At 42.4% G+C, this 22,924-nt stretch overlaps 1 protein-coding gene across 1 annotated transcript in view; it reads right to left on the bottom strand.

Annotated features, from left to right (window-relative positions):
- The window catches only part of LOC126188298 (sodium-coupled monocarboxylate transporter 1-like), a 111,478-nt gene that overhangs the window by 49,352 nt on the left and 39,202 nt on the right, over positions 1-22,924 (bottom strand). Inside the window, exons 2-5 of the mRNA XM_049929884.1 lie at positions 20,425-20,696; positions 11,875-12,034; positions 10,553-10,670; positions 4,296-4,363 (exon numbers count right to left, since the gene is read on the bottom strand). Of these exons, the coding sequence (XP_049785841.1) occupies positions 4,296-4,363; positions 10,553-10,670; positions 11,875-12,034; positions 20,425-20,645 (567 nt within the window). The 5' untranslated portion in view covers positions 20,646-20,696. The remainder of the gene's footprint in view (positions 1-4,295; positions 4,364-10,552; positions 10,671-11,874; positions 12,035-20,424; positions 20,697-22,924) is intronic.

Genomic DNA, 22,924 nt, shown 5'->3' with positions numbered 1-22,924 from the left:
CGGATAAGATGCCTGTCATCTCGGCTGCTAGTGATAGAAGGAGGTTGGGATCCAGCATGGCGTTCCGTATTACCCTTCTGAACCCACCGATTCCATATCCTGCTAACAGTCATTGGATCTCGACCAACGCGAGCAGCAATGTCGCTATACGATAAACCGCAATCGCAATAGGCTACAATCCGACCTTTATCAAAGTCGGAAACGTGATGGTACGCATTTCTCCTCCTTACACGAGGAATCTCAACAACTTTTCACCAGGCAACGCCGGTCAACTGCTGTTTGTGTATGAGAAATCGGTTGGAAACTTTCCTCATGTCAGCACGTTGTAGGTATCGCCACCAGCGCCAACCTTGTGTGAGTGCTCTGAAACGCTAATCATTTGCATACCACAGCATCTTCTTCCTGTCGGTTAAATTTCGCGTCAGTAGCATGTCATATTCGTGGTGCAGCAATTTTAATTGCCAGTAGTGTAAGTTAAAATTCTAGAAGAAGGCTGAAGGCGTAAGTTTGTGGTGTGAAGGGCATTGTACTAGTGAAGTTTGTGCATCTGTGTTAGCCATAGTGCTACGTTTGTGTAATGGATAGCACCCAGGTTGAAGTCCTGGCTGTGGCACAATTATTAATTCACTTCTTCAGCTTATATCAATATCGAAGATAAAGGCGAGGCTCATTCCTCTCATGAAAATTTAATTTCTTCATATCAGTGCAGTTCTTGTGGTACAAGCTCGTTAATAATGCTGTAGCAACAAAGGCAAGAAACGTTCAGTGGAAATAAGTACACAAAATTACACTCATGAGCCAAAATATTGTGCCCAACTGGTTTATAGCCCGTTGGTCCACCTTTGGAACACAATATGGCAGCGATTCTGCATTATGTTGATTCTAAAAGTCCCTATAATATCTAGACGAATGTAGCACCAGGTGTCTTCGCACAGATCACGCAGTTCCCCTAAGTTACGGATCGGCAGTTTGTGGACGCAAACACGGTGCCGTATAGCGTCAGAGATATTGCGAATTTTGTACCTTCACTACAAATCTAATCAGACAACTGTGCCACAACTGTGGCCTTGTAACACGAATAGTTATTATGTCAAAGGATGTCACTACCGTCAGGGAAGACTTCAAGAGTGAACGAATAATGTCCACGTTGTTTACAGCTGCCACGGTGCCTCTGATTACTACTATAGGTCCCATATAAGCCCAAATGGAGGTCCGCCATACTGTAACACTGTCCCCACCTGTCTCTTCGTCCGTGGCGCGTTTTGCATTTCGAGCTCCCATTCCTTTGGACGACAGTGAAACCGTACACGAGCATCGACCTAGTGTAGCAAGAAACGTTGTTCATCCGAACAGGCGATTCGTTTCTATTGACGCACGGTACAATCTTAGATGATTGCATGCCCACTGCGGTCGGATGACATCGAGTCAACTTGGAAATAGGTAGTGGTCATCTGCCGAGGAGCATCCTGTTCAACAATGCATGATATATGTATGCCCCGCTACAGTCTGGAACCGCGCGGCCGCTACGGTCGCAGGTTAGAATCCTGCCTCGGGCATGGATGTGTGTGATGTCCTTAGGTTAGTTAGTTTTAAGTAGTTCTAAGTTCTAGGGGACTGATGACCTTAGAAGTTAAGTCCCATAGTGCTCAGAGTCATTTGAACCATTTTATGTATGCCCCGAAGCGCGTCAATTCCATCATGATATTCTGTTGTCACATCCTCCAGACACAGCCGTTTAGCTTCCCAGAATGAGCAAGCCACTGACTTCCACATTTTGTGATGAGGCGAGGCCTTGTAAGCTACTCGTGGTTTCACCCATCCACAACCACCTTCCATACATGGTAGCGACTGAACAGCCGAGCAGTATCGCTGTTTCCCTGGTGATTGTTTCCAGACGCTGGGCCATAACAACCAGCTCACTAAGACACAAGGGAATTAATGACATCAGTGGGGAAAAGTGAAAATTTGTGCCACTCCGGGACTAACGAGGGTCTCCAGCTCACTACGCAGATCCCCTGACCACTAATCCAATCGGACACAGTGGTCATCACAGCTGACCAGGTTATCCTAGCACGCCTCCTATCAAGCCCAAATTCGCACCTTATCCACACACTGCTGACGTGGAGCACCCGTCCAATTCACTGCGTATCGCCGATTCCATCAAGAGTTACAGCGTCGTGTACCTCTGCACTGAAGAGATTAAAGGCCAGTCTCGCCTTAATTACATATGTGGTTTCTGTTCTTTCGGACGTGTCCGAAAGAAATTTTGCAAATTGGTCTCAAATTGATTTTCACACAGGTACAGACGGGAAACGCAAAACTGTAAACTTTGGCGGCCGGTAGATAAATGTGTTACGCTGCAACTAGCAAAGATAGTAAATAGGGACATGCCGATACCAGGGCATAAAGTCTTTACGGATTTCACTCCACGTACTCAGTTGGACACTAACTACGCCTCACAGACAGACGCGCGAACAGTATACGCAGATGTCAGATTTTGAGAGATTACGTATAGTTGGGCTCAAAGAAGCTGACTGAAGTAATGACGAATCGCTCGACGTTAGAGTAGGAGTGATGCCACTATGTTGGCAGGAATGGATGAACACAGCATCGAGACGGCAGCGGTCGACCTAGAGAGACGGCAGAACGTGAGTTCCGAGCAATCATCACAGAGGCAGAGGTCCGGCTTCATCATTATCATCACTGTGACGTTCAACGGGTGCTTCAGCGACCACAAGGGCCATTAATAGGTGGCTCACAGAAAAGATGCGTTCTGGGAACCCCTTGTGCCAACTTCCACTGGTCTCCGTACACTAACAAGCCATTACGGGCCCGAATCTCATTGAGTGGACTAGAATTGCCTTCAGTGGGAGTTCCGCTTCCAGCTGAGACCCGTTGACCATCAAAGACGTGTCTGGATACGCCCCTACTTGACTGTCGCCCACCATACAGCCCGACAGCCAGGGCTGAGGGTCCGGAGTGCCATACGATGTGTAGTGTCTTAGATGTTCAGAATTACGATGTAATGTGCCCTCGTACATGCAAGCTAGTCCATAGGAACATACATGACAGCGACTACAGCCATTATGAAATACATGAAATGGATTAGCAGTTTGCGAATACGAACGACCGTCCGCTTTGGAATAGAGTGACGACAGTAAATGTTTGTGCTGGACTGGGACTCAACCCCGAAATAACTTAATAACTTCGCAGGAGTACTGAGCACGAATTACACGGGAGTCTTCATCCCCATAGGAAGGAATTCTCTTGAAAGCACCTGTGAAGAAGAAACTGTTAGTGAAACAAAAGACAATTTAATCTGCCAGTAGCCCGCTTGTCGCGGAAAGTCGCCTTACCAGTAGGCTATCCGAGCACCCTTCACAGTTAGACCCAAACTTCCATACGCCGTCAACCATGTACCTACAACCTGTACGCGTGTATCCTTTATGTATATTCCCGTACAGGGAAGACATTTTAATTGAAAGTAGATTGCCCAGTGTTAGCGCATAAATACGCTATTGTAGTGCCGGTGTTGTTCGGAATGACAAATCAATGTTCCTTCGGTTTGTCATCCGCAGCACCCTTACTGCTCAGGCATAAGTCGACGACATTGTACACCCCTTTTCGTTGCCCTTCATGGCATGCCCCCTTGGGCTTACATTTCAGCAAAATAATGGCCACCCACTCACGGCGAGAGGTTCTACTGCTTTTCCTAGTGCTTTCCGAACCATACCTTGGCCAACACGGTAGCCAGATCTCTCCCCAACTTTGTTTGGTGCATCACGGGCAGGGTTCTCTAACCAACTCGAGATTTTGACGATCTAACGCGCCTATTGGACAGACTTTGGCACAATATCCGTCAGGAGGACTTCCAACAACACTTTCAATCAATGTGAGGCTGAATAAACTGCTTGAGTAAGGGCCAGAGGTGGACCCATGCGTTAGGAACTTGCTCAGCTAGTGAACCTCTCTCTCGTTAATGAATTACCCATTCTTTCTGAAATTGTAATCATTTGTTTGCCTGTACATGTGAATCAGATCTACCTTTTTCTGCCCCACTCGGATAATTCCTTCGTAGTACATTGCTTTTTCCGGACTAGTTTTATTTTGCGCAGCCTGTATTTCGTATAACAGGTGTCGACGGTCCTGAGAACCATCACTGCGTCCACATTGTAACTTCCTGCGATGCAACTTTTCTGTGTATATTACCCTGCATTAAAGATGCGATACCAGCAAGTTATCCATAGTTTCTAAACAGAAATCAGTGTTTGCGTACTTTTAATGGATTTACTTACCAACATAGTGTAGAAAATGCATATCACGCAGACAAGCGGTGTGATCCAGTGGACGTTCACTCCAGAAACTAAAAAGAGAGAAATGTAAAATATACTATTTAATTACATATTCAACCGTTTCTTGCAAGTAAAGCAGAACAGAGCTGCTATTAAATAACGAATAAAACAGAGGTTTGAATTTTGCTACCTTCACACGGTGTCTTTTTCCACTATTCATAAATGATAAATTAGTTTTCTGGAAAATATATTTGTTGGTTATGTGTGTAGCTATCACAAAGTCTGATTGATTCACAACGGGCTAGTCAATATTTACAAGATGTAACCACATTAAGCGCCGAACATGAACCTACGTATTTGTAAAACGAATTTCGACATTTAACTACAGATTTAGTAAGATGCAGTGCCTTGTGGATTAGAACGGCTGTGAACGCAAAAAATGTAATAGGGTACCACGATTGCTGCCTAAAATATCGCTTTATGTTTTAGGTGAGGGATGGTAAAGAATTTCATGTGGTAAAGGTGTAATGAAATTAATCTCTGTCGATAGTTTCGTCTGAATCTCCTTTGTAGTTCGTAAAATGCTAACACAATTCTTAGATGATACTCAGATGACCATTATCATCTCATTTAATACGAGGAATTCGATTGTTCTATGTCATATAGGTTGCACATCAGTCACGCCTGGAATATAAAAATACTCTGATTATCCTTCAAACGAATAAATAAAATACACAAACAATGTGTTGAAAACTGCAGGCGGTAGTCAGTGAATAAATGCCTCTGTTACCTTCTCACGTTAGATGTACATGTATACTGGAGCTTTCAACGAATTACTCTGTCGTCATCTTGAGGACAGTCATCCTATTATACCTTGTGGTGGTACTTTTGCTTGTAGTCAGCCGAATTATGCCATGGAGATGTCACAAAGTCGCGAAACTTGGCTCTGTTTCCTTCTCACCTTAGATGTACATGTATACTGGAGCTTTCAACGAATTTCTCTGTCGTCATCATCAGGACAGTCATCCTATTATACCTTGTGGTGGTACTTTTGCTTGTAGTCAGCCGAATTATGCCATGGAGATGTTACGAAGTCGCGAAACTTCCGTATGCACCCAAAATTATTTTCTTGTCTGTAATCGAGGATCTTCAGCAGCGATGCTGATTCGGTCAGTTATTTCAGCTTATTCCTCCGTTGACTTTCATGCACCGCTAAGGATAAAGCCGCTCTCCCGTTTAAACTTTGTTGTTGCACATTTTGATCTCAACTTTGATGACATAATCCCAGTAGAGAGACTCATTGGGTTAATACTTCGGTTTCATCAGACATGATAGTCTGTTTATTTGTAGACTGTGTCCGTCAACAGCAGAAAGCCCGGGGGAGAATACTATGCTATCTGCAATCTCTTATGATTTGAGCAAGATGGATTCGAAAAGCGTTACGAAGACTTTAAACTTCTTGACCGACGTTCAAATCTCATCTGATCGCTGAGCTGTTGGGGAAGTACAAGGAGGGGACCTCGTGTACATATCACCGCTCAAGGTAGTCGATCATATCACACAGAGTTGTTGGACGATGACATACTGCTCAGAGGTTGAAGAGCGGTACCTACACCACAGTAGCACTTCTAAACATTCCGACTGCAAGCAGAAATGGAAAACACGCACTAAAGCTCCGATAATTCTTTGAATTCTCCAACATTTCTGATGATCGTGTGCTGTGTGTAATGTGGTTGTCTCGGATAAAACGTGTGCTGAGAGGATGTATGCATATGTGAGTCATCAGTCCTCTGACATCTGATGCGGCCCGCCACGAATTTCTCTCCTGTGCCAACCTCTTCATCCCAGAGTAGTACTTGCAACCTACGTCCTCAGTTACTTCCTGGATGTATTCCACTCTCTGTCTTCCTCTACAGTTTTTGCCCTCGAACGCTCCCTCTAATAACATGGAAATTATTACGTCATAAGAGAAGTCCTGTCATCCTGTCCCTTCTCCTTGTCAGTGTTTTCCACATATTCATTTCCTCTCTGATTCTGCGCAGATGGTCCTCATTCCTTCTTTAAAAGTCTACATAATTTTCAGCATTCGTCTGTAACATCACATCTCAAATGCTTCGAATCTCTTCTCTTCTGGTTTTCCCACAGTCCATGTTTCACATCCATACAATGCTGTGCTCCAAACGTACATTCTCAAAATTTTCTTCCTCAAATCAAGGCCTATGCTTGACACTAGTAGACTTCTCTTGGCCAGGAAGTCGCTTTTTGCCATTGCTAGTCTGCTTTTGGTGTCCTCCTCGCTCCGTCCGCCATTGATTATTTTGCTGCCTAGGCAGCGGAATTCCTTAACTTCGTGACCATCAGTCCTGATAATAAGTTTCTCGCGGTTCTCATTTCTGCTACTTCTCATTACTTTTGTCTTCCTTCCATTTATTCTCAATCCCTATTCTATACTCATTAGACTGTTCATTCTGTTCGTCAGATCCTGTAGCTCTTCTTGACTTCCATTTAGGACAGCAATATCATAAGCGAATCGTATCATTGATATACTTTCACCTTGAATTTTGATTCCCTTCCTGAACCTTTATTTTATTTCCATCATTGTTTCTTCAATGTACAGATTTTCAGTACTCATAGCTCTTAAGGTACGCATTTTAATTCCTATGTTTACTGGACTTTTATCTTGTTTTGCTGGGTACTACCACCATTCAGAATGTTCGACAATTTTTAATACCCTATCTCTGTAGATATCATATAAAAAGCACCTAAAACGAATTAGGTTGATTCATGCCTACTGGCATTCATACAAGCAGAAAATTTTCTTATTCATGTGGTGTGTACACTCATAATTAACACCGCAAGACTAGTCATATGATAATTGTGGTAGCGCTCATGATATGGAAAACGTATTTAGATGTGGGAATATTTAACATTGTTCTTCATTGTGCCTTGCACCAATGGGGCAGAAAACTGAATAATTTTTGCTGCCAAGTGCACCTTTACCTGTAGGCCACGTCAGTAGTGGTGATAAGCCAACCACTTGTGGTTTGTACTGTTGTAGAAGAGATTTTTACGTATTTTGATAATTTTAAGTGCTATTTTATCATGGTCCAGGTATCGTATTTTCGTTTGTGACAAAAGATGAAACTTTCCACTGTGAAAAACATTGTCCTTCATTGTACTGAGCAGCCGGCATGTTAATGATTTTACGAAGTTAACGTATCATATTTGGTGGATTTCGTAGTTGAGCCGTACGAAAGTATGCAGCTTAAGTGATACTCCGAATTGATTTCTTCAAAACACTTCGGACTTATTTTTTTAAGTGTCGCATAAATAATGTGTCGTAGGTCGACGTAGGTCGACTACCATCCTACAGATATTGCTGTTATGTGGTAGCTGATTATGGAAAGGAAAGAAGATAAAGTCTGCAAACTTTTTTATAGAACGTCGGCCCTTTAGTTCCCATTGACATGGGTTACAGCCTTCCATAAACTGAGGAAGTGGCGCATTGGTTATCACACTGTACTCACATTCAGGAGGACGCCGGTTCAAGCCCAGCCATCCTGATTTAGGTTTTCGCTTCAGGCAAATTGTGGGATAGTTCCTTTGAAAGGCCACTGCCGATTTCCTTCCACATCCTTACCTAATTTGAAGGTACCGATAACCTTGCTATTTGATCTCCTCCCCCGATTCAACCAACCTTCCTTGAAAGTTCATTTCTGTGAGAAAGTGGAATATAACCGAAGGGAAATAAAACAAGCTATATTAACCAACCTTACATTTATCTAGCGTATAATATGATGTTATCTCCTCCTCCTCCCCCGAAAAATGTTGCTTAATCGCCTCGGAAATCCTTTTGATATCATCACATCAGAATCTTTCCTGGAAGTGTGGAACCACATTCAAAAGAATCCTCTGTTGCCCATTCATCGATACGTTCTACAAGCAGAACATCAACACTTGAAATTAAGGAAACCCTCCTGGCGCGCAGTTTAGTCGTCTTACAGCGTCAACTTCATAGGAAATCCAGTGAGACCAGTCAATATATAGTCGAGAACCCTTCCATGGGAATTCAAAGATTTGATTTCCACACGTGTCAATGAAGGATTATGAACTGGGTTTTAAACAGACAAGGGAGATGTGGTTATCTACTTCACATGTTGTTATGGATTAGTTCTACAGATTGTGAACGTGGTACCTGCATACAGTGAATCCTCCATATTGTTGCTGATTGTCCTCTTCGAGCATAGAAAGGAAAAAGATGGATATTCACCACACACTAAGTGAAGTGATGAAATGGATCAGGGAACGAGAGTTTGAGATGTAAGATCGGACAAGCTTCTGATTGCGAACATTTATCCACAGATGTTTTACATAAGTATTTCTTTTCATCATACAATTAGTAAATAAAAAAAAGTACCACGCTCTCCAATAGAAGGTTAGAAGTAATAAAAAACATACTTTCTACTCAATAACGTTTACTACGCTTTTCTAAGATTGAACGCGATGCATTATCGTCTTACCCCTACAGTGATTCTTGGTCAGGTGATGAAAGTTTTTGTACACACTGTATTACGGTGTCATTTAAGCCAAAGGGAAACGCTCAAGCATTACTGCCTTGCCTGCTTAGTGTATTGTTCTAGCCACATGTGTACTATACTGCTGTAGATCTATAATACAGATAATGTAGACGTGGAAATAGCATTGGCACTTAATTTCACAGTCCATAGATATGTTTTAGATGCTTCTTAACATACTTTACGGCAGTAGTGTCAGTACCCATAAAAAGTTTGATAAACATTACAGAAAATTTAGATGTGAGGTTAACTCTATGGCACTTAATTTGTGGGCACATTTTGGCTTACTCCAATTAGGGGACATGGATCGAAATTTACTCATTGTGGAGTGTGCCTCAAGCGTTAAGTTTCAACTGCAGTGGCAATAAGAGAGTCCCATTTTACTGGCACTACTATAGAACAATTTAGACATGTAAATAACATTATGTTATTTGATTTAAGGTTCAATTGTATCTTGCACTAACTGGGGTACGAAGATAAAACTGCTGTCGATGTCAAGTACAGCTTAACCTCTAAGCTGGATCAGTAATGGCAACAAGCATGCTACGTGTATATTGATAAATAATGCAGAAAATTTATATGTGGAATTATTCAATTTTAGGGTCCATTGTGCCTTGCACCAAGTGGTATACAAATACTGAACTTTACTCATTGCCAGGTGGGGTACTGAGATTGAGATGACCGACTGGGTTATATACCAATTAGCAGCTTAGATTTAATGATCCGAAAGGAATGGGAGGTCTAAATGTGTGTATGTATGTGTGTGTGTGTGTGTGTGTGTGTGTGTGTGTGTTGGGTTAGAAGTTCTCTGATAAGGTTATTTCCAAGAACATGAATCCGCTTAAGGCAAGAATGGAGCTTGACGATGTCAACTTGTCACAGGTGCAGCCCTTCCCCTGCACGAAACATGTAGGGAATCTGGCAGGTTCCTCTCAGGTGCTAGTCACCTGGAAAGTGCCCAGAACTGGCAGTGTCCTCCTACTCTCAGGGCTTAGACAATTTAGCTAAGAAGTGGGTACTTCAGTATATTGCTTTGCCAACGGTGTCATAAGACACTAACATTAAAAATTTCTTAGAATTTGTTGGCCCAAAAACAGTACATGTCGGTGTTAAGAAAGAGGGAAGCAAAATAAAACCAGTCGTGATTACTTGGGTAGCTTATAACCAGCGGCCCACATGATTCAGTGACAGGCTTGTGTGAGGCTTTTTTTTTCCTGTGTTTGTTGGAGAAAGTAGATGACACTTCTACATGCTCTGTTTCTTTCTTTCTTTCTGCAATCACACTCAGGCCGTCGTTCCGGGATTACTGATAACAAAGACGCCAGGAGCCTGTAGTCATCCTGTGTATTGATGTTGGTATGCTTTTCGTTGGTGGCGTTAAGACAGTGTTAGAAAAGTAATATACTGAGGTACCCCAGCTAAACCTACACCATGAGGATTGCTTCCGCAACATGTATGAAAAGGTGAAAATTCCTGAAGTTTAAGATTTTAAGTATTTTATAAAATATCTTGGTAGTACATGCAGAAAGATTTTGACAAATCCTTCGATTCACAGAATACTGAAACCTGAGTACCACAGAATTACGTTCTTCTGTTGTGGAGGAAATGGCAACTAAATGAGAGGCATTCAAAATGTAATTACTGAAATAGTCATTGTTTTATAAAGGTACAAGTGCATCTACGCACCTTGGCTGAGAGCAATGGCTGGCATGTAGACGTAAAGCGGCATATGTAGCACCAGGCTGAGAGTGAACAAAGCTGATGCCACAACACGGATGATTCGGCTGAAGCGACGTTCCAGATACTGAAACACCAACAGACTAAGTGGACAGAGAATATTAGTGGTTACGAGATGCACATGAATTAAATTGCAAAGGGAACTTAAACTAACGCATATCATCATACATCTAGTATAGTTTAGTGGCGACGTTCGGCATGTAGTGACAAAATGTGTGTGGTATCTAAAAATACTCATTTCTCTGCTTTTTCGCTGTATTGTAAGAAACTTTACTCCCTCTGTCTATATCCAACTACTCCTTTCTGAAACCTGAAATGTCAGTGAAAACGAAACAGACATTTAACGCTAAATACTATTGTTACTAACACAAGATTTTAATTCACAATTACTGTTGGTGCTGTTGTGATCTTCACTCGGAAGTCTAGTCTGATGCCGCTCGTCATGCAACTCTACCCAGTGCAAGCCTCTTCATCTCAGACTATCTGCACCTCACATACTTTTTGACCTGCGTACATTGTTCATCTTTTTGTTTTCCTCTCCGATTTTTACACCGCACACTTAACTCTAATACTAAAATGGTAATTTCTTTATGTATTAGACTGTGTCCTATCAATTGATCGCTCCTTTCAAATTATACCACAGATTTCTTTTCTCCCAATTTCGGCTTAGTACCTTCTCATTAGTCACACAGTATTCCCATGTGTTCTTTAGCATCCTTCTATAACACCAAATTTCAAAGGCTTCTATCCTCTTCTTGTCTGAACTGCGTATAGTCCAAGTTTGCTTCTGTATAAGCCTACAATCTAAACCAATACATTCAGAAATCACTTTCTAAGAGTTAAATTTTTAAAATTTTTCATCGTCAGAAAATCTTCTTTGCCGCTGCCAACCAACATTCAATATCCTCTTTACCTCTGCAATCAACACTTACATATTAGAGTGAAACAAACATAACTGGAAAAGAAAATGAACTGCACCACCGGCGTTAACGAGCATAATGGATAATATGCCTGTGATCTAACAAAGTCTAATGGCTTTAATCACATCAAATACACTAATTTCGTCCAACGGCAGTTTGGAAACATGTATTCACTATATGTTTTGAGACTAGCTTAGATATTCCTTAACATTCGCACCTACAGAAAAGAAGAACATAACAGCTCGTAGTTAGGAAACAGATATTAATCACAATGCTAGTTCTCTATGTCGCATCTAGAATTCTTCCGTGGAACATTGCAGTTCTTCTGCACAGAACACTTGAGAAACTTACCTCGTATGTTGATGTGAGTTGGAGCTCATAGAAGACGGGGAGGAAGATGAAGTTGGTGACTATAGAGAAGAGAATTATGGTAACGCAAATCCACGTGTAGACTCCGCCGTACAGATAGACCTCTGAAGGTACACCCATCAGCGTGGTACCAGATATGTGACTGTTGAAAAAAATGCGAACATAAAAGAAAAGTGGTGACCGGAATATACAGAAAAACAAGATACATTGCCTAATGACTTTACATTACCTTCTGATCAAAAATAATGATCTTGTTGTTTATAGCTTCACTATATTTTATAATTAACATCCGCCCACAAAAGTTCGAGAATACTAAAAAATTCAACCTATTTTTGTTATACAGTAAAATTAGTGTCAATTGAGAATCTTTACACGCAATCGACAGGGAAACTGCAGGTCAATGCTGTGTCGTATGCACTAGCGATTGCGTAAATTCCAAAAGCAAGCAGAATACAGCTGGTAGGAAATGAACATTGTTCCACAAATTAGGCGCATAACATTTCCCACATGATTACAAGAGTACAGAGCTGTACATGGTCACAAATTATGAGGAGTACTAAAGTTCATAGAATGTAATCAAAGTCTGATTGTTTCCTTCAACGCTATGAGCAAAGTAGGATCATTCTCTGATGACGCTAGCCACTTATGCTGGTTAAACGGAAATTGTTACTCAGACAGCCGTCGAACAAAAACTTTAGCAGACATCGTATGACAGTATGCCTTGGACAGTGATTGGATACCAACCTGACTGTTGTCCGCCGTACTGCCCGACAGCTGTGAGTGTTGGTCTGCAGTGCCTTTCCTTTTCATAGCAGAACACCTTAGGTTGCCATCCGCAGAGCTCTTACAGCACAGCGCTACGTCGACCATATTCTGCGCCCCGTTTCATTGCAAGCGATCGTGGGCAGACATTTCACCAAGATAATGCCCGGCCGCGCCAAACAAGAGTTTATACTGATTGTCTTCGTGCTTGCAAAACCCTACCATGACCAGCAAATCGGTGGATCTCTCCCCAGTTTAGAAAAATTGGAGCATTACTGGCAGGGTCCTCCAACCATCTCGGGACTTTGAAGATCTAAAGCGCCAGTTGCACGAAATTTGGCACGATATACTTCAGGACACCCAACAACCCTATCAGTCAATACCAAGCCGAATTTCCATTTACTTAAGGGCCAGAGGCAGACCGACTTGTTACTGATTTGCTCAGTTTGTGCAGCTTTCTGAAATTGCAACCATTTGTGTTCCTGCAAACGTACATCATATCTACCGATTTGCGTCCAGTTCGGATAATCCTTTCTTGGTATGTCTTTTCTTTTTTCTTAATGTGTATATCTAGAAACGACATACTTTTGAGGATGGTATATTCCACCGAAAACTTATTCTAAAAAATTCGTTAACTGATACTTAACATACTTTATTTGCAAACTGAGTGCACTTAACATGGGTTAGAGTTGACTTAAAACTGTTGGCGAATTAATGAAACATTACTGCAATACCTCTCAGACAAGCAGATTTAGATAGAAAGTCCGAATCGTACTAAGGATCGAATTAACAATTGTTGTAGTTATACAGTATAAGAGCCTCAAAATCTAATCTTTCAGCACAATATACAACTAAGTATCAGAGTCTTACATATCATCATCATCATCATCATCATCATCATCATCCGCCGATTAGCACAAATCGTCCATGACAAGCATTTTCCTGGCACAAACACCACAAGTGTTACTACTACTGGCATTTACCACTGTTTACTTGGACACACCCAGAAAAATTTGCTATTAACGAAAATCTTAACTGAGAGGTGCCACCTCTCCGTTTATCGTGGACTCTTTAAAATCTACTGTTCCACGTGCGGTAACATTTTTCTCATCATCACCCCCTTGCCGTTGTTTACAGCCGAGATTTTCAATTTTCTTTTACGCGTCCACGTTATATACTACCCGTAATAATTGCCTGAAGCAATCGTTTCATACAGAGCTAACCATTTCCACTTGACTTAATCAGTGAAATTAGTAAATTTCCTTCCTATCTTTTCAGACGACAGGTACACATTTTTATCATACATCCTGATTTCCGGTAAATATAGATCAAAGCCTGCTTCATAGAACCAATTGTCTATTACTGTTTGACACTACCAGCAGTAAATATTGTTTTGATGTGTAAGAACTAATAACTTTACTACCATGCAGCTTCAAAGAGATTTTATGATGATGATTGTGATACGGAGACTATGTGCAGAATCATACTTTCTAGAGTGTGAAACACACTTCCCAAAGTGCACTAATGTGCTTCTGGGACTCAGATTGAACTATCGACCATTCCTTGATTATTTCGCAGTTGTTCAAGTGGTTAAAGTGGGTCTGAGCACTATGGGACTTAACGTCTGAGGTCATCAGTCCCCTAGAACTTACAATTACCTAAACCTAACTAACCTAAGGACATCACACACATTCATGCCCGAGTCAGGATTCGAACCTGCGACCGTAGTGGTCGCGCGGTTCCAGACTGTAGCGCCTAGAACCGCTCGGCCACCCCAGCCGGCTCGCAGTTGTCCTCAGGAAAACCTCTGTGAATGAAATATTATGAATAATACCAGTACGTTGTGTACAACTTCGAGCATGACACTAAGCAGAGACGGGCTACAGAGTGGAACAGCTACTGTCATCCTAGGAGATCTGGACAAGATGGACAGGTACAGAAATAATTAGCAAACAAGTTAACATGGTAAACAGTAGATTTACTTAACTTCCATTTCTCCAAGTGTACAAAGACTCGTTGCAAATAATACAGCAAGAAGTATAGTACTACTAATGCAGTAGCAACAAGGATGAAGGTTTATAAACTGAAGTATGAGCGCTGGAGTTGGAGCTGCAACTGGACAGCATCTGCATAGCAGCACGTGGTAAAGAGGCTCCAAGTGCGAGTGGGTTGTGAGGCTGTCGCCACCTGTCCTATATACTCGGCGGCAGAGGGCGCTCGTGTCACGGAGCCGCTGAAGGCATGGCTCAGCAGGTGTGTTCCATTGGGTCTCCTGGATCCTGCACGACCGTTGTCAGCGTCTGAAGGAAACTTGCGGCTCTATTGTCAACTTTAACCTCATCGGGTGGTATAGATATGTGATACCATACACTACATGTATCCCTTAGAAGATTCTCCTAGGACAGTCTCCAAAAATATACTGAAGAGAGGTTACCAAAGCAATAGGTGATTGAATGCCTGCACGTCTCCTTGAGTGACAACGAACTGACTTGTCTACAAATCGTTGTAAAATTCGCGCAAAATGTTCCAAAGAAACTTGTTTTGGTTTTTCTGTCCACTGCGACATACTCATTTAATTCTTTGACTGTTTTAAGGGAGGAGGGGGGGGGGAGGGCTTAGGGTAGTGGGCTCACTCGATGCTGTTGCGAGTGTAGCTTTTTGTTTATTACGGCCCCTACGAAAAGCTACAGAAAATACAGGTTGCCTTTTCGCTTTCTCGAAAACAGTACATTCTAATGCATGAAACGCATTTAAGTAAAAATTTATGACTAGAACTATGAATCTCAGATTTCCTGGCATGGGCTATCAACATGATATATTCTTGCAGATCTGGTAATACGAATTTGTTAATACGAAATGAAATGAACACCATTTTTGTGTAATAAGTGATGCGCATAAAAATACGTTAAATTTAGTCAGAAAACATATCTTTTTCTGCCATTTCTGTGTTTCGTTAGCTATTTTGGCATTTTGAAAGTTCAGATATTAAGATTCTTTTAAAATTAGTAGTGATGCTTCTTTATAGATACACTCCTGGAAATTGAAATAAGAACACCGTGAATTCATTGTCCCAGGAAGGGGAAACTTTATTGACACATTCCTGGGGTCAGATACATCACATGATCACACTGACAGAACCACAGGCACATATACACAGGCAACAGAGCACGCACAATGTCGGCGCTAGTACAGTGTATATCCACCTTTCGCAGCAATGCAGGCTGCTATTCTCCCATGGAGACGATCGTAGAGATGCTGGATGTAGTCCTGTGGAACGGCTTGCCATGCCATTTACACCTGGCGCCTCAGTTGGACCAGCGTTCGTGCTGGACGTGCAGACCGCGTGAGACGACGCTTCATCCAGTCCCAAACATGCTCAATGGGGGACAGATCCGGAGATCTTGCTGGCCAGGGTAGTTGACTCACACCTTCTAGAGCACGTTGGGTGGCACGGGATACATGCGGACGTGCATTGTCCTGTTGGAACAGCAAGTTCCCTTGCCGGTCTAGGAATGGTAGAACGATGGGTTCGATGACGGTTTGGATGTACCGTGCACTATTCAGTGTCCCCTCGACGATCACCAGTGGTGTACGGCCAGTGTAGGAGATCGCTCCCCACACCATGATGCCGGGTGTTGGCCCTGTGTGCCTCGGTCGTATGCAGTCCTGATTGTGGCGCTCACCTGCACGGCGCCAAACACGCATACGACCATCATTGGCACCAAGGCAGAAGCGACTCTCATCGCTGAAGACGACACGTCTCCATTCGTCCCTCCATTCACGCCTGTCGCGACACCACTGGAGGTGGGCTGCACGATGTTGGGGCGTGAGCGGAAGACGGCCTAACGGTGTGCGGGACCGTAGCCCAGCTTCATGGAGACGGTTGCGAATGGTCCTCGCCGATACCCCAGGAGCAACAGTGTCCCTAATTTGCTGGGAAGTGGCGGTGCGGTCCCCTACGGCACTGCGTAGGATCCTACGGTCTTGGCGTGCATCCGTGCGTCGCTGCGGTCCGGTCCCAGGTCGACGGGCACGTGCACCTTCCGCCGACCACTGGCGACAACAGCGATGTACTGTGGAGACCTCACGCCCCACGTGTTGAGCAATTCGGCAGTACGTCCACCCGGCCTCCCGCATGCCCACTATACGCCCTCGCTCAAAGTCCGTCAACTGCACATACGGTTCACGTCCACGCTGTCGCGGCATGCTACCAGTGTTAAAGACTGCGATGGAGCTCCGTATGCCACGGCAAACTGGCTGACACTGACGGCGGCGGTGCACAAATGCTGCGCAGCTAGCGCCATTCGACGGCCAACACCGCGGTTCCTGGTGTGTCCGCTGTGCCGTGCGTGTGATCATTGCTTGTACAGCCCTCTCGCAGTGTCCGGAGCAAGTATGGTGGGTCTGACACAGCGGTGTCAATGTGTTCTTTTTTCCATTTACAGGAGTGTATTTTAGAGCATAACACGTTTATATTTGACTCTAAACGCTGTTCAAAGCGGTTTCTGCTTTGTTGTAACTTCAAAATTGGAATTTGACTGCCGAAAGGAATCTCAGCAGCTGGCACCTGCTGGCCTGATTTCCGTGTTCAGTTTCTCATTTAATCTCCCGTTGAATATCATTGTAGACACACGTTGGCTATAGCGTGTTCCCAAAAAGCTACATGACTGTAATAGGTCTCATCCTCCCTTCTCAGTCCACAGACCACGGAAAAAACGAATTAGGTAGCTGGAACAGTTAGACGCGATCTTATGTAATAAGCTGTAGCTGGGTATATTATACTGAATTAAAAATTTGTGAACTTAATTTAAAATGGTAAAATATAAATTTAATCAGTTTCTACACTTCGAAATTAAAAAGTTATGTTTTTGCATCTGATTGATAAGATTTTCGTGATTTTCATAACCGATGATAAATTCGCCAACACGTGTGTCTACAGTGATTTTAATCACGTTAACCAATCGGGCCAACGCACTGAACTTTCGAGGTAGAAACTGCTCAGTTTTCGAAGCTCCATTCAGCGATAGTATATCTTCTCATTTGAATTTAGGAAGTCAATTTGTTTCCTGCAATTTGTGTTCTCCAAATTCCACATAATGTGATTAAATACTAATGATCCTTGAAAGTGTAACCAAACGTCGTGGTACAGTTTTCGAGTAAAGTGTTTTGGAAGGTACACTCTGTAGGTTGTTTGGAAATATCGCTTACAAGTTTCTAGGACTTTTAGAGGGTACGCAGTACACAGTAGTAGAGTAGAAATGTATACCCATAATCGTACCGCTACCATTATACAGGCATTTTTATTCAGTGAAAGAGCCAATGTCTTGGATTTTAAGATTATGGTATGCAACACAGTAGAAAAGATGATAGGTACTATTTTAGTGAATCGCATAATGTTTTTATGCACGCTGATTTCCGATGTATGGCAACAGGGATGTTCACTGAACTTTTCTTTTGTTCTCCCGTTTACGAGACTCCTGTAGAGATGAAGGATGATCTGCTGACACAAGTTCCGGGCAACGCACGACAAATTGACGAGACATCAGCTGAGATGGAGACAGATTCCCCGAAGTGATACGTAGGCTCAATTCTGTAATAGTCGTTTGTGTTCGCCACTGATATAGTGCGTATTTTTTTAGCTTTACTACAGATAGAATTGTTAAACTGGTAAATGGAGAAGTCTCTTTACTGTTTCGTTGGAATTGTTACCCAAATGAATTTGGTTCAGACGAAGGTAATGCATTGAGTGACACCTAATCACGTTCCTTAAAGACGGGGGTGGCTGACTAGTTAGAGTAGAAAAGGTTCCTATCCCGAGTACTGTGTACTATGTGTCTTCTCTAAACCCTAGAGGTATGCAAGGCAATTACCGAACACCATGTATTACTACCTTGCAGTTCTCAGTTAATACACGAGGGGACTTTAAAACTTATGTTACATTTTGTTATGGCAGGGCAAGTAACTTACTGAATACTGCATTGTGGATCAAACTGACACCCATGCAAGACACTACTTTTCAACAGTCGCCAGTCTCTGTAAACAACCGCTGAAATGTTCTACCGATCGTTCTAGACGATGGAAATCGCTCCCTCTGTCGGAAAGCCATTCGGGAACCGAACCGGTTTATGAATGTCCTCATCGTTGGCAAACCTCCCTCCTCCCCACCCCTTATTCGTTTAGCTTTTCGAAAATACAGAATTCCCAGATGCAAGACCAGGACCCACATCTGTGCGGCATTGGTCAGGTTGTTGGCACCATTTCCCTACGGCTAGATGCAACGTAGCACTTGGTCCAAATACTGCCAGAATTTCACAGTGAACCTCTGCAGTTTAAGGCACTATGGCCGCAAGAATCGTTCCGTCCCGCGTACTTTAACTACGCACTACCTTTCCTCATCTTGCGAAGACCATTTCAGTCGCACAGTGCGATGCACCAGTAATCTGTGCCAAAGCAAAACTGCGTCTGCAGGAAACCCGCAACATTTGCTCTTTTCTGACACTAATCCACTCGTGATGCGCAGTGATCTTCGCCTGGTACATGTGTATCGTAGTTTCTGAGGTCCCAGTGTAACAGTTCACGGAAGGGTATGAGTAATGCACACTTATCAGCCAGAACGATATCGGATAAAATAAATAGACTGTTTAAGGAATCAGACATTACGATAGCTTTTTCCTCTAACACCCTAGAAAATAACCTTAGACATAGCATAGGAGATTTTAAAAATAAAATCTTCTCTACATCGGACGTGTACAAACTAACTTGCAAAGACTGTAAAAGAATCTACATCGGACAGACAGGAAGAAATTTTAAAACTAGGTTCAAAGAACATACCACGGGAACAGCACGCAATAAATAGCTATTTGGATAACACCTAGATGCCGAGAAACACACAGAAATTAATATAGAAGAAAATATAAGGGTATTGCGTGTAGCCCAGAAGTGACCCATGATGGACATCTTGGAAAATTTAGAGATTTTCCTGCACCATAAACAGGATCGAACGGCAATTTCTAAAGTTTTTACTGTGATAATAATTATTTAGAAATCTTCGCAAATGTTAATACTGCTTCTCCTTCTCAGCTATATTAATATTGTATGACGATGTATATTGATACTAATTTTATTATAGTGATTTAATTTTATAATGAAGACCTACGAAGTTTAAGGATTGCCTTACATGAGTCCTAAAATATTAATATATAATTCAGAAACAACTTTGTGAATGAGTATCCAGAATATAACGACTTATGTGAATCGATGGCAGCATGATTGTGGTACACCGATGGTACGATATCGAATGCCGTGCTACAGCAGACGACACGTACGAGGAGGCCACTATGACGACGGAATCCTAGCCAGATAGGCTAAGGGGTACTTGATATACTTCTTTTTTCTAATATGTTGATTTTATAAAGAAGAATTTTAAAGTTTTTTACTAACTACTAGGAACAACTTTTATGGATAGCAGCCAGAACACACCACGTCAACGCATGCTGTGCAAAGATAACGCCGCAGCAAAAAGACCATATGGATTGACAACAACATGGCGGAAGAATCGTTATGGTACCCCGTTACCTAACGATGGGCCCCAGCAGCCGAACATCCATGAAGGTGCCAAAGTTAGTACCACGAAATCTAGAATTACATCTGAAATTTCTACGAGCGTCGCCGCTGTTATCCATGCCAGAGGTGGACATACCGTCTGTTAGTTACATGTCCATATTCCGGCTGATCATTGTATACACAGGCTCCAAGATGGTAAAAGCTCACCTTGAGACCTGCGAGACGGCGACGGGGAGCACCCTCATCGTCTTGCCGCCGTGCAGGTAGTCCACCTTGGCGGTGTTCCTGGCGCGGCCGCAGATGCCGAAGTAGAGGCCGATGACGACGGAGAGCGTCAGCATGAGCGCGAACGCCGCGTGGTCCACCCAGCCGAACAGCGACTGTCTCGCCGCCATAACAGCTGCCTCTGCTGTTAGGTTGGTCGCCATGTTGCTGCGACGGCTGTATGGTCACCTTGAGGCTGCTATCGCTCAGGGGCCCTGCAGTACACGTCACTTGTTAAAGATTTCGGAACTCCTAAGTATTTGGAGGAATAAATTGTAAAAGAAAGTTTATGGAATTGCGACAATTTAAACTTCAGTTAGAAGTGTCCATTCAAGGCCGTTTTTAGCATTAGGCAGGACGAGGCGGCAAAATTTTAGGGGTGGCAAAGAGCGGAAAATACTCATTTCAAATCAAACAGCGAAAAAATGAGCAGATGAGGACAAAATTAAAAATAAGTAAATATTAAAGTATAGAATTATTTTCAGAAACATAGGGATCAGTTTTCTAATACGTCTTTACTTACTCTGGTACGAGACCTTAAATATTTTTTAAAATATTTATTGTGCCAAAGTGGTACAAAGCTGTATCACTTTTTAACAAAATCTCCCCCACGCTCAATGCAAGTCCTCCAGCGCTTACAAAGTGCATAAATTCCTTTAGAAAAAAATCTTTTGGTAGTCCGGGCAACCACTCATGCACCGCATGGCGTACCTCTTCATCAGAACGGAACTTCTTTCCTCCCATTGCGTCTTTGAGATCCAAATACAGGAAATCACTTGGGGCAAGGTCTGATGAGTATGGTGGATGAGGTAGACACTCAAAATGCGGGTCTGTGATTGTTGCAACACTTCGTGAAACTGGAGTACATCACCAACAATGTTGTGTGCTGATACATGATTAACCTGTAAACATGCTGCAATTTCATTCAGTGTCACTCGGCGGTTTTCCTTCACTATGGCTTCAACTGCTGCAATGTTCTGTGGAGTCACAACTCGTTGTGCCTGTCCTGGACGAGGAGCACCTTCCACTGGAGTCACACCATTTGCGAACTTCCTACTCTATTCGTAGACTTGCTGCTGTGACAAACATGCAACACCGTACTTAACATTCATTCATCGATGAATTTCAATAGGTTTCACACCTTCAATAAGCAAAAACCGAATAACAGAACGCTGTTCTTCCCTGGTGATTCATCTCTGTCAAACGCTGGAGCAGCGCACATGTGCTGGCTTGCGATCATATTTCGACTTGATAGCATATCTCCTTCAGTCCCTCTTTTTGTATTTGTTTCTGCATATCATTTGCCAAGCATCTGTTTTATTCAGCGGTTCTGTTGCTGGTTTTAGTTCTGCTATTATTTCCTGTGGATAATCTATCACATTTTCGCAAGCTAGATTTTGTACTTTTCTTTCAACTTATCTAAAAGATATTAGAGGTAAGCCCAGTCCATCATACCCACAAAATAAAAATGAGTTGGTAGGTGTCTGTGTAAGGAGACGCGCATTGTTGCACCGATGGCTATTCATGGTGTGGGAGAGGGGCCGATATAGGGTAGACGGATGGTAGTAAGACATAAGGAGCGTCATTTTTCACTTCCCGACTATGGCGGCAAAACATCTAGAACGGCCATGTGTCCATACAGAAACCTACAATTTCGCCAAACAAACACCTCGAGTAAAAGCAATAAAAGCTACAAAATAACTGCGACTGTGATCAAAAGTAAATAGGGTTGCTCGATGGAAGGAAAATGTGAGAGAGAATAGTCTGAAACTACAAAACGGGTTATAAAAATACTCTTTCCCTTACTGTTCAACATCGTCTTTCAATTGTGTCCATTGTCAAGTAATCGAATTCTGCATCCACGTAAATATGAGATAAATCACTCGAAAATTCAGTTGGGTGCAACTGTGCTTGAACGATTTTGATAAATTTCATAACGTAGCAAATGGTGCAACACATAAATAATCAATCACTATACATAAATTATGGTATTTTTATGTGTTAATGTGAAACATTCCTTTAAAATACTTTGAAGCTTGCTGAAATGTAATGTTATGAATAGTTAATTGTATACTGTCACCCACACAATTGTAAGTCTTTATATTTACTACTGTACGACAGTATCGTATCAGAAATTCTGTAAGGGGGTGTATCGAGAAATAAATACAAAAAAATTAATAATTAAATCTCCAAATAATACATTCTAGATAGTTCTACAATATTACTTTTATTGTGTTAACCGGTTTTTGGCTTAGAAGGTCATCTTCTGACATTTACTGAGTATAGTTATCAAAGAAGTTACTATGTTTGCAAACAACGTCGGAAGAGAAGTAACACATGTAGACTGAAGCAGAAACATACAGTAACTAACATCTTTGACAATGTGGTGATAATGCAATGAAAAAGTAAAAAATTGAACAGTACATAAATAAAAATGGAGCAG

Source organism: Schistocerca cancellata, chromosome 5 (genome assembly GCF_023864275.1).
Source record: "Schistocerca cancellata isolate TAMUIC-IGC-003103 chromosome 5, iqSchCanc2.1, whole genome shotgun sequence".
Lineage (NCBI taxonomy): Eukaryota > Metazoa > Arthropoda > Insecta > Orthoptera > Acrididae > Schistocerca > Schistocerca cancellata.
Note: the sequence above shows the minus strand (reverse complement) of the source record. Positions and strands in the feature narration are given on the sequence as shown.